Source organism: Nesoenas mayeri, assembly GCF_963082525.1.
Source record: "Nesoenas mayeri genome assembly, chromosome: 1".
Taxonomy (NCBI): Eukaryota; Metazoa; Chordata; class Aves; order Columbiformes; family Columbidae; genus Nesoenas; species Nesoenas mayeri.
In genome coordinates, this window is record NC_137541.1 from 146,652,014 (window position 1) to 146,664,109 (window position 12,096).

The 12,096-nt window shown below is 40.8% G+C and overlaps 1 protein-coding gene across 1 annotated transcript in view; it reads right to left on the reverse strand.

Annotated features, from left to right (window-relative positions):
- Nucleotides 1-2,013: 2,013 nt before the first annotated feature.
- RFX8 (regulatory factor X8) overlaps nucleotides 2,014-12,096 on the reverse strand; it is a gene marked incomplete at both ends in the record, with an annotated part of 29,584 nt that continues 19,501 nt past the window's right edge. The window contains 4 exons of the mRNA XM_080363357.1: nucleotides 2,014-2,273; nucleotides 5,701-5,815; nucleotides 6,970-7,064; nucleotides 8,583-8,739. Coding sequence (XP_080219483.1) covers nucleotides 2,014-2,273; nucleotides 5,701-5,815; nucleotides 6,970-7,064; nucleotides 8,583-8,739 — 627 coding nt within the window. The remainder of the gene's footprint in view (nucleotides 2,274-5,700; nucleotides 5,816-6,969; nucleotides 7,065-8,582; nucleotides 8,740-12,096) is intronic.

Genomic DNA, 12,096 nt, shown 5'->3' on the forward strand with positions numbered 1-12,096 from the left:
ATGATGATGATCTTTGGTGATCAAAAGTCGCAGAACGCAAATCCTCATGCAGTAGGAACCTCTTCAGGGGATCTACTAAGGTAGCAATATGAAAAAAGGGGTGGGTGATGGAGATGCTTTTGGCAGCTGTGTTTCTCAGCAGTCTATGGAATTAGTATTGACGCCCAGAGAAGGAGCCTGCAATGGCTGAGGTGGAAGCTACCAACTGTTTGAAGGACACAAGTAGGCAGAAGTGCTCATTCGTGCTGACACGGCTCCTGAAAAGATTCTGAGCTGCAGGTTCAAGTTTTTAATCTCCCTCACAGGCTGCAAACACTTGAACCACAGCATCAGCAGGCTCTTACTAGACTTTATTTCAATAATCACCATTGTCAGTATTTTGCATGTGGGCTGTTAGAGTCCATCAGCTGCTGTGATCTTTTATCTCTAGGCTCTTTCTATACTCTGCCAGTCCTACATTTCATCTATACGTTCTCTCGAATCACCCTACTCTTTATTTCATGTTTTATACCCATCATCTCTTACACAGATACCCCTCATCCCTCACTCTAGTCAGCCTTGCTCTGTTCTTGAGATAATGTACAAAGTATGCAAAACTGTTACACAAAATTGTAAAAACATCATGTATACAGACAACATATGGGTCAAATCCTTGTCTGCTGAGAGCCGCACAAGAGCTTTGATGACCATATGAAAGCACATACAGGCAACACAGTGAAAGAATGTAGGAAGCAAAGCAGATACTGAATTATCTTTCTATTGGTTTGTCTCCTAATTTCTGGCCATCAGTGGTTTAGAGATTCCTTACTCATAGCCTGCACCCAGCTCAGTTTGGTTTTTGATGTTAACATGGCATGGCAGGATGGGTCATTTGAAAAATGATAACAACTGTCAAACATGCCTATCACATTTAGAAGTCATTCTTGATTTGTCCCCTTTGTGCCTTCTTTCTCCTCTCTAATTTTCATTGTTGAGCTAGTTTTAGCATATCTTACATTTAAAAACAAGGGTCCTCCAAGGGTCTTTCTAGCTAATAAAGTTGTTTTAAAAACAGTCTGGTTTTAGTCCTGGTCCCATTTTATGGAAGCTGAACACATCTTGGGAGGTGCTGGATAAACATTAAAATAACTACAGCAGGATGACTCTCAAAGTGTAATTTTCTTTGTGAATCTTAATGCCATTAGCATTTGTCTAGCACTCTTTTCCGGAAAACACAATGTTCTCTAAGAGTGAAGACAAGTGCTGTTATTGCATGGAAGAGAAATCTGAAAAAAGCCGAATGTATAATTCATCACTTGTATTAAGCACAGAGGCTTGATCCATGTTCTCATACTTAGCCTTGCATCCTAGGAAGACTTAGAATATATCTTGTTTTCTACCTGTATGTCATCCCTTATGCTGGTAAGTTTGAACTAGTGGACTGACTGCAAGAAAGTCTGGTGGAGCAGAAGGATCTCAAGGATTTCATACTTCTGCATGTTCTGCTAAAACTAACAGGTAGGTGGAAGGAAGAGCCTCTGGGTGCTTCCAACAGCGAGAAATGACCACGCCATATGCTCGTGTATCTGATCAATAAATACACGCAGTCTGTTTGGTCAGCAATTCCACAAGCTGCTCCCGAGCCACCAGAACAGCGCTGCTCTTGCTTAGACAATGCTTGGTGAATCTAAAGGAGCACCCAAGGTCTGCTGGAAACCTAAGGGAAGAATCAGGGAACTGTGGTGATGAGGAGGTGGGTGGTGTGGAAACTACGATCCCTTGGTGGGATCTGGGGTGGGTGGGGGCTGTGGAAGAGGATTTATGGCTTGAGGTTTAGGTAGCACTGGGCACAGCTCCATGCAAACCTGGATTTCATTAGTTCTACTTCACACACATAAAGCCTCTCAAACAACAACACCCCTTCTGATCCCTCCCAATTTACCCAACTTATAACTGTTGTTGTTGTTGTTGTTAAAACATTAAAAGTTAACGTTTATTTCACCTTGCCACCTGCGGCTGTGTCCACCGAACAACTCAGAACTCTGGAAAAACGTTGCTTAATCCGAAGTTATTCTGGCTCTGCATCAAAGTTATGAGAGCTGTCTGTGGAACATTGGCTTGAGGTTGCTCCTCTGCAAAATAGCCCCAGAAATGGTTGGGCTCATAAACCCACAGAACAGGAGACTCGCTTTGCTTTGCAACCCAGAAACTTTCATCAGCTTCCTCCTCTATATAGGACAGGAAAATGTGAGCCACAAAATCCATGAGTAGCAAATTAAACAAATGCCAGGATCCTAGGTTTAAAGAAAAACAAAAATAATTTTAACATCCTCTTCATTTGCTTATCTTCATGATGTGTTCTTTTTTGAAGGGCTTCATGATAGTAATGGGATAGACAAAGCAGCACACTAATCACTCATCAAATAGTACTTAAAAAATTATGTATTTCCAAATACCACAGAGAAATAGGCACCAACTGCAGATTTTAAACATGAGCAAACACCTTTTTATTTTAGCTAGAGAGGAAAGTGTGTTTATTTGCTTTCCTGTTCAAGCTCTTCCCCACATGCACTGCTACTACAAAGCTTATCAACAAGCACGTATCATCCCCGTTTTCCCCTTGAACAAATAAATCGTTTCACCTCTTCCCAAGCAAATCCTCCTACAGACATCTGTATGTCTTATGTCTGTGACATCAAATGCCCTACCTTGCAGCTTGGGGCATAACTGCTAAAAGCCAAGTGAGACTCACTAGGACCATTGAATTTTGAATCATACCTTGGTTGAAAGCCCTTGCAGTAAAGGGTAGGTCTTCTTCCATGCCATAAATCTGCATAGGAATTCATCAAACAATTCATAACCTCTGCATCCCACAAACGTGTTTACTTGGACATCAACAAGGAGACACCACCATTTAGATGGATGAGCAAGGTTTACAGAGCTTTAAAAATGAAAAATCCTGCCTCTTTTGATGTTAGATGTGTCTGAGAAGCTGCTGATTCTACTGTTTGTCTTTTTGCACATTTTTAAATGATAGCAAATTATAGCAAAGTACGAGTTGTTAATCTGTCAGACAAGGAAAGGGACCTTGATACTTGGAGTTCAAACTATACAGGCCTGACACTAGTAGTCCATGATGGTTTCTAACAGTCTTACAGATGTTTTCAATATATTCAAGAACAGTAAGCATGAAACGAAAGCTACCACTCCAGCTGTCCCTTGGGATAATACAGAGGGACACAGATTTGAAGAGGGATGGAAAGGTGAATCGGCTTGCTTTCAAAAGAGGAACGCACAGGTCTCTCTCCAGCAGGCGCTGCTCACCAATATGTCCCTGAATGCCTTGGAAGGGAGAATGATGAAGGAGATGGAGGTGTACCAGCTGAAGTGAGGCTCTGTGATGGAGACACATAGAGGCACATTTGCTGGAGAGGAGGTGGAGCTGGGAGAGCTGTAGAGGTCCCATTAGCCCTGGCTGCTATAGCACACTTGTGCCTTGCTATCTCAGTGGGGGTAACTGCACAGTTCCTCCAACCACACTTGGGCATCACCCATGGGGAAGCTGGGCTGGAAAGAGTAAAAGTCAATGCTAAATTCAGATGTGTAAGTATGCCTGCATGCATGCCAGATGTGCCAAGATCCAAGGCAAGAGCCCCAGACAGAATTAAGTTTGGTTTTGCTTGCTGGTATATGGTGTATTTTGGGGGGAGGCACACCGCAGGGACGTGGCACTCACATCTTTGCCTAAGTGGTTGTGTTTCCTCAGTGTGGATGCTACATGTTTTGACTTGCAGGCTGCCCACCATTTCTGCAGGAAATACTGAGATGTAAGAAATTTCTGAAAAGCAATGGCTCTACAGAACTTTTACAGTAGATGGCTTGTTAACATAATGGATTCAGCTTTGTCCACTAAAACTCAAAATTCTACTGTAGAGCCCAATATCTTAAAGAACCAAAGGTATTAAGAAAGAATATAATAATCACCAAATTAATTGGAGCATCACAGAGAAAGGTTAAAAGGCATTTTTTAACTCTCTCACATAGGAGAATAAGTTCAGTCTTAGTGCCACTGAAGTATCATAAGAAGACTGTTGTAAGTGGGATGAAAATATAATTTGTAACTAGTTTAAGGAAGGCTCAGCAGAGGAGGGGATACACTCCATCAGTTGTATGCCCAATCAGTGACAACTGCAGAACAGGGAGGCAATTCATTAAACTATTCTTGTGGTGGAAAGAGTAAAAAGAATTTCATCATCATGGGGAATTTCAATAAACATTATGTTTCCAGAGCCGTTCTTGGAATACTTTCCTAATTTCCTTATTGCCCAAAATATTGCATGTAACATTGGAGAGTTTTGTGCAGAACTCCTCCAGAGAGAGAGAAAGGAATAGTTATTTTATTATTACTGTAATGGAGCAGCTGACAGACAAGGGATGCTACTGTGCTCTGTTCCCTGCAGACACAGAACAAAACTCTAATCCCACTCCAGAGAGTTTGCAATCTAAATATAAAGCAAAAGGTGGCACCTTGATGTGGAAAAGGGCTGTGCACATACGTGCACAAACACCGACATCAGCGGGGGAAGATACTGAAGAATACAAAAGGCAACAACCTTAACATACCCCTTTGTTATGTCCTTGTAGGAAATACTTAACCTCATTATCTTCAAAACCATACTTTTTTCTTTGGCTATTTGTGTGAAGCCCCATCGAAAAGAAGATGAAAAAAAAGTGAAGGTGCTCCTTTGAAACTCTAAAAAGTGGTTCGTGCAGTTTGAGATCAGATGCTATTCACAGGAGCTGGTGCATTTCTGCAGAATGAATATCAGAGAGAGAACCTCTGAAAGGTTTTACAAATGAAGAGGAAGGCAGATAAGGCTGGTGCAATACAGAAATGAAAGAGACTGAACTGATTCAAGATGTGGCTGTACCATTTCAAACCTCTTTGAACGAATGTGACTGCACAGTCCCTTCACTTCTCCTGCCTTTCACTGGTGTGGGGTGGATTTGCTACTTGACAGCCCAAAGCCCTAAAACAGAGAGAAAACTAACCCAGCTAAAGGAGTGACAAGTGAGTTTAACACCTTAAACAGGCTTGCTTCTGGCTAGGCAAGCACTTACATCAGTGTAAAGCATAAGGAAAAGGAAGGAGCACATAGTTGTCAGAGGAGCTTTTGGCAAGTAGTTATTGCAGTGGCTCTGCTCTGGCTCCATTATACGGGAAGAACCTGAAGGACTGGGGGGCTGCCACTTTGAGAGATCTGGAATTTCGATGGTTTGGGATATTAGTGGCCCCGGCTTTCTGTCACACCCTGCTGCTGGGGTCGGCAGCTCTTGCAGGGAGGGAGAGGAGAGGCTCACACCTCAGGCTGCTGTTCCCCATGTTCCCACAGACAAATGATGGCTTCTGCCGAAAGAGGGAGTCGTGCCCTTCTCACCATTTCCAGTCGCATGCTCCTATAATACCTTCCCTTCTTCTGCTCATCCTGGAGTTTTGGATCAGAAAACAAATCCGGCAGAAAACGAAAAGTTTCACTTGCCTAACCTGGCTAGCCACAGCACCAGATGAATGGTGCTGCTTGCTGCAAGGGAGAGCGTAGGAAGAAGTGATGCCCCTAATGACTTCAGCATGAATTTATCTCAGTTAAAAGCATCTGGTGCCTCTGCCATCTCAGGAGACAGAGGGGTATATCAGATGAGAGTCACAAAGATCCTACTTACCAAAACTGTCTGCATAGTTCAGGGTCATAACCTTGCTTACTGCACTCAGGAGCAAGTTCCATTTCAACTGGAAATCTGAGGCCAAGTTTCTGAATTCCTCTTTACTCCTGCTTGGCTGCAGACAGAGCAAAAAAAGTACTTTATGATCAAGCTGGTTAAAATAATTCCTTATTGTGTTGCAATTTCCCTGTACAAACTGCATACAAGGGTGGAATAAGCAGGTTTTTTTGTTAGAATCCTGAAATAACTTAGGTTAGATCTGTGGACATCATCTAATGCAACCTCTTCCTCAAAGCATGGGCAGCTTGATTCAGGTCTCATCCAGACACATTCTGAATACCTCCAGGATGGAGATGCCAGAGCCATTCCAGGTAACCTCTTCCCATGCTTAACTGCCCTAATGTTGTTGTTTTTTTTTTCTTTTTATCTATTAGAAATTTTATTTGCTACAACTTATGTCTATTGCCTTATGCCCTATAACTGTGAACCTCCATGAAAAGTTCATATTCTCTGTACCATCCCGTGAGGTAGCTGAGGGTTCTATGAGATGAAGGCACTACAGAACTGCAAAGTAATTTTCTTAATTAAAAAAAAAAAAAAAGAAATAATCAAGCTCAAGAAGTGCAGTTTGTCCTGCTTCTTCAGAAAGCAAATAAAATACCCCAAACCAAAAACAACTTTAACCACCACTCAGACCCAAGGTAATTGGTTTGCCAATGAACCAAATGCAGTTGTACAATCAAGCTACCACTAATTCTGTACCAGTGATGGAACAGGAGTGGTAGAGTTTGGTAACTTATGGAAAGGTGCACGTGTGAGGATGATCATACTTGAATCTTTCACAAGAGCTAGAGATTGTGTACTAGAAATTGTCACTCTCCTGCTGCCTGCCAAAAGCCAACAGTTTTGTAAATCAATTATTTCAGGAATCATGAGGTGTTCATTTTTACTAACATTTTTCTTCTGAATTTTGGCTTATTAGGGACTGTTATAATATGTGTCTATGAGATGAGAGCAGATACTGAAAACATCCAAGTGGATATATGCACAGAAATGTGCTTGTAGTTGTTTGCACAGATGGAATTTTTGTGTGCCAATTAATTTCCCCCTTTTTCTGCAACATGCATAAATTGTATTTATGGAAATATGCAGTCTGGTCAGGTTGCTAGAGTACAATGTAGCTCCGGCAGACTAGTGACAGTCAGCATGTAGCACGATAAATTATGTGATCACATTTTCTTTTATGGAATTATTAAATTAATTTTATACCTGAATGACAAAAGCCTGAAGATTTGAAGACACACAGTTCAGGAGAACCTGAATATCTATGGAAGGGACCAGCAGAGACATTAAGTCATTCAAACCTATGAAATACAGAAGGGAGATCATTACTTGAAGTGATTGACTTGCTTTTTGGTTTGTTTCTGCAGTTTTTAGCCTTTTATTCTTTTATCTTTAGCTTAAACTATATTAAGACATCTGTTCATAGCATTTTGATTAATATACGGAATAGTACGCTACTTTGAAAACAGAATTCACATTTGTGTCTATTTCCACCATATCTGCACTGACCTAGTCATCATGGCAAAGGTGGCAAGAATAAACATTTCCAGTGTGAAAGCTGGAATTTAGTTATATGCAATAGCAACTTACTTGTGTGAGATTTTATGTGGTTAAGAAAATAAAAATCTTGGTTTATCTGTTGAGGGGGAAACAACAGCTTTAAAACAATAACAGAAAATGCAGAATATTCTGGAGACCAACAGAAATACAGATAATATTACCACAAATCAGTGCCGTTGCTCCCCTGAAAGATTGGAACCTACTACCCAGTACTAAAAGGTACATCGCTATGGCACCTCTCTGAATTTATACCCTTCAAACTGAGACATCTTCTTTCAAGAAGGCATATAGATAAGGTCTGTGAAACCTTGCTTATTATAAATAACAGTTTGTAAAAGCAACAAAAACAGAGAATGCCATAAATTCACCTCGGAAAGAGTAAGATCATCATTAATATAATGCGCAAATATAATGAGAGCATTCTGCACAGCGTTTTTTATTTTAAGCTGTATATCAATATTATGTAAATGGTTCTTCTGATGGTTCTTTGAAGAATGCAAATTATTTTTCCCACTGAAAGCAGCCATGGAAAGGCTGTGTTGCATCTCTTGTCAGTGAGCAAGTTGACGGTGAGCCAGTAACAAAGAGCTGAGGTTTCCCCCTATCAGTTCTATGCACAGCCTAGTCCAACTTGCCCATCCCTTGCTAACAATTTAAACAGCAGCCCATTAATCTAAAAATTGACTTGCCATTATCCTCCCATCACTTTGCATTAAGTTGGAAAAGGCATTGTGTCATGGCTGCATACAAACTCTGTATTTTCATGTTTTACAGCACAACATTGGTCCCACAGGCTGCAGTACAGCGAAAGGACACGGAAGCTGAAAGGCCAATAGCCCTTGTCCAGTTCAGCATACAATATTTTAAAATCTGGCCACAATAAATGATTTTGTGTACTTTGATTAATAACAGAGGAAAATGCGAAATGGAACTCTTGGAATCTTCTTTTTGTCAAAGCAAAAGATAACAAATGATCAACCCTGTTTGTCAACCTTCTTCCAGAAGGTACATCATTTAGTAACACAAACTCTACTCCTGCTGCTGTGGAAAGCTTTCATTCTCAACCTTTAAAGTTAAAAGGGTAATATTACATGCTTCATTCTCAATTTTACTGGCTATTTTCCAGTACCCTGGGTTACGGCAAGCCTGAAATTCCCATTGGGGAAGAAACTGTGAATAAACAAGAGGAAATGCTGGAGCTTTAACAATGGCAAGCAAGGGCTTAAGTGGATAGACAAAATATAACAAAAAAATATTACATTTGAGGTGTATGTCGTTCTGCGGCTCCTCTGGATTCCTAAACTTTGTTTGAAAGAGGTTTCCAGGCACATCCAGAAATCCCTGACTGATGACAGCATGCAAGTCTGATCGCAGAACAGTGACTTTGCTGTTGCTGTTCAAGACTGTTCTCATTATCTATAGATAATAAGAAAACAGTTAATGCCTTCCATTTTCTCAAGCTCTAACTCAGTCAAAAAGCTTCCCTTATTCAATACCAGACTTTATATAAACAGTCTCCGAATTGGCAAAAAAAAATAAATCAAAGGAGATGAATCTGAAGTTGCCTTCAAGTGTTTTTTGTTCTAGGAATTATTATTTTCAATGGCGCTCTGTGGTGTTGTCTCTGATGCAGCAGACAAGGTTAACATGCTTGAAGTATCTGAGCAATTGGTTTTGCCCAGAGTTGTTATAGTTACACCAAATAATGGTATTTTGTCTAAAACATGGAATTGTGCATCAAGGCTGACTTTCCCTTGATGTTACTTGTCCTTAGTATATGCTTCAATTAAATTCGAAGGCAAGTTTTGTCAAGTTGCTCAAACCTTTGAGAAGACAAAAACAACATCATAAATGTGGTGCTAGTTAAAATTAGTTGGGATTTCATCCCATTTATCTGCTTATGAGTAATTTGTGAATGAGTCTGGCTTCATATTTGTCCCCAAAATTAGAGAGATATTGCAAGGAATTTTCAGCTTAACATTGATCCTTATCTCTGAACCTTTTCTTTTCCTTTTTTTTTTTTTTTTTTTATTTCATTGCTAATATCAAACAGTATTGCTGAAAACGATGAAGGAAATTAAACCTTAATCTATTAAAATTTGTTAATCTATCACTTTGTCTCTCACTTCCATACTGAGATCAGTAAGAACCTACAGCCTTTGTTGAATTTCAGGCTTTTATATGAATAATTCATGTCCAGTGTGGCCTTGCGGAGGAAAAATATTTTTTGTAAAATTTAGAAAAACAGGATTCATAAATGTTTTAAAAAATCTCATTCGCCAGAGGCTTACTGTGCCCCCACAAGCAGCAGAGAATGCAGCTGCCCATTTGTGTGCAAACATAATTCCCAATCCAGCAATGTTTCTTTTTCATCATTCTGCTAACTTTACTGAAATACCAAAGGCACTCTGATTCTCACTTGGTAATCCCTTTCAGCTAAGTTAAAGACTAAGTCTTTTACTTTATTTTACTTGGAGTTTCTAGTGTCAGAAGGAGAGCTGCTGCTTGCAACAAGAGGACATGACCCAAAGGCTGGGAACTACTGGGGGCAGCACCTTCAGCAGGCTGCCAGTACCCCTCTCTATGCCTCGGTTTTACACCAGTCCCTTTAGCTATTGCACTTCACTAAACATAATTCTCTAAATCAGGGGTGTCAAATGCATTTTCACCATAGGCCACATCAGCCTCGCGGTCGCCTTCAAAGGACCAAATGTATAAATGTATAAAGTCCTAAAATTACATTTGGCCCTTTGAAGGCGACCGCGAGGCTGATGTGGCTCCCAGTGAAAATGCTCTAACTGATTGAGCGTCTGCTCCAACAACACTTAAATACAGGTTACCAGAGGCACGAATCAGCCCCAAGAAACAACAGGCAGCATATTCACATTCCTTTCTCACAGGGAACTCACACCTTTTTATGCTCTAATTACTTCTGCATGTCCAGGTATTAGCTGCTGTCAGCCTGCTTTATCTGCACATGATGGGAAAGTTACTTTTTTTTTTCTTTTGAATGCTGACCCTGCCAAAATTGTTCCTGTTTTCTCACCAGGTGGCTAAGTCATTGCAAAGTACTCTACAAGGGCTGGTGTGGTTACACCATGTGGAGGCTGCAGTTACACAGCTCCTCCACAGTGTAATACTTCTCAGTAGGAGCACTCTCACCTGCTTTGACCATCCGTCTCTAGTTGAAATTCAAGGTGTATTTTAGACAGAGAAAGCTGAGAAGGATGATTAGAAATATCAAATGACTCCTATGTAGGAAGATGAGATCAACTTCAAATAGAAATAGCTGAGGGAGGATGTGATGGAGGTTTGCAGGGAGAATTGCATGAAGAAAGGCAGAAATGTCAAACTTAATAAAATGAAGTACTTTTTCACTCAATAAATAATCAAACCCTGGAACTCACTACCCCAGGGTGTTATGGATGCCAAAACCAAGCTATTAAATACCAAGATGTGGATACAACCTTCACCTCAGATTGCTAGAAGCCAGGAAAGTACACTGGAGGAGGACTGATGAGAGCCACCAGGAGAAATAGGCTACAAGTCCACACAAGCCTGGGTCTGGCTGACTAAACCACTCAACAGTCCTTTCTGAGGGACAGCTGCCTTTTCACTAAGCATCCGCATGTTCCTCACAAGCTGAAAATGTTAAACACCTGTGGTGTTTAGCTAACCATCTTCTGGTGTGTGTTGGACAGGAGGATATATTTGCAGGGGAATGTTTAGCTGATATTTGTTTCCTTCTCTGCTTTGCTGGAGCCCAGTATCCACGGCTTTGGCAAGATCTCCAGCAGAAGTTGTAACAGAGACTGTATCACTGCTGAAAGACTCATAGGGATGCTCATTTACAAAGCTTGCATAATTTTATTTATTGAAACTATTGTTTTTAAACTGCCGATGGGACTAATCACCACGTACATCAGAACTCCTTTGCCCTTCCCTTTGTATTTTAAAGAGGCTCTAGAGAAGGTGCAAACATCATTTGCTTGTGAGAACAGAGCCAAGAGCTTGTTAACATGAACAAGAACCAGGCTCAGGATGTGCTCAGCTGTAAGCGTTGATCTGACCCAGATTCTGAGGTCTGCGAGGTTCACTCTGTGTCAGTTAAAGAGCATAAATGGGGTGTAGAGCAGTCAAAGGCTGCTGCTAAAGAATCCCCCCCCAATACAGGCTGCAATTCTCTTGCCCTAAATCTTGAGGGTGTAAATTCATTGTTGACCCTCTGTAACTTTTCTGTGCATTAAGAATAAGCAGGGAAGATTTGAGAACCTACAACCAGCCCCTTGACATCATGGCTTCAGCACAAGGATGATGTAAATTCTGAGTATGCAAAGCAAATGCAAATGACTGGGGACAGCAGGCACTTGCAGTCTTGCTGGATCATGTCCTTTGACACACAACAACACTCTTTCAAAGCACACAAAGCTGAGCTTTCCAGGTATTTAGTATCTCCAAGAACTGCTGCAGTATATAGGAACTGTGAGTGCTCAGCACCTCACAGAAGTGAACCTTTTGTCTGTGTTAGCACACCGGTGCATATTTGTGTATTATTACGATTTTTAAAAACCTTTTTAAAGTGACTTGTGCCCTTTTTATGTTGTTGGTGATGAGTTTTGCCTTAAAGAGAAGCTGCATTTATTGAGGAAGGATATGACAATACCATGCAGTTCATTAAGCCACAGCTCCCTTCCTTTCTCCCCCTTATTGTGGAGATACAATGTAGTGATTTAAGCCACATGGCAAGTTGGGAGAAACTTGTACTTGGTGTTT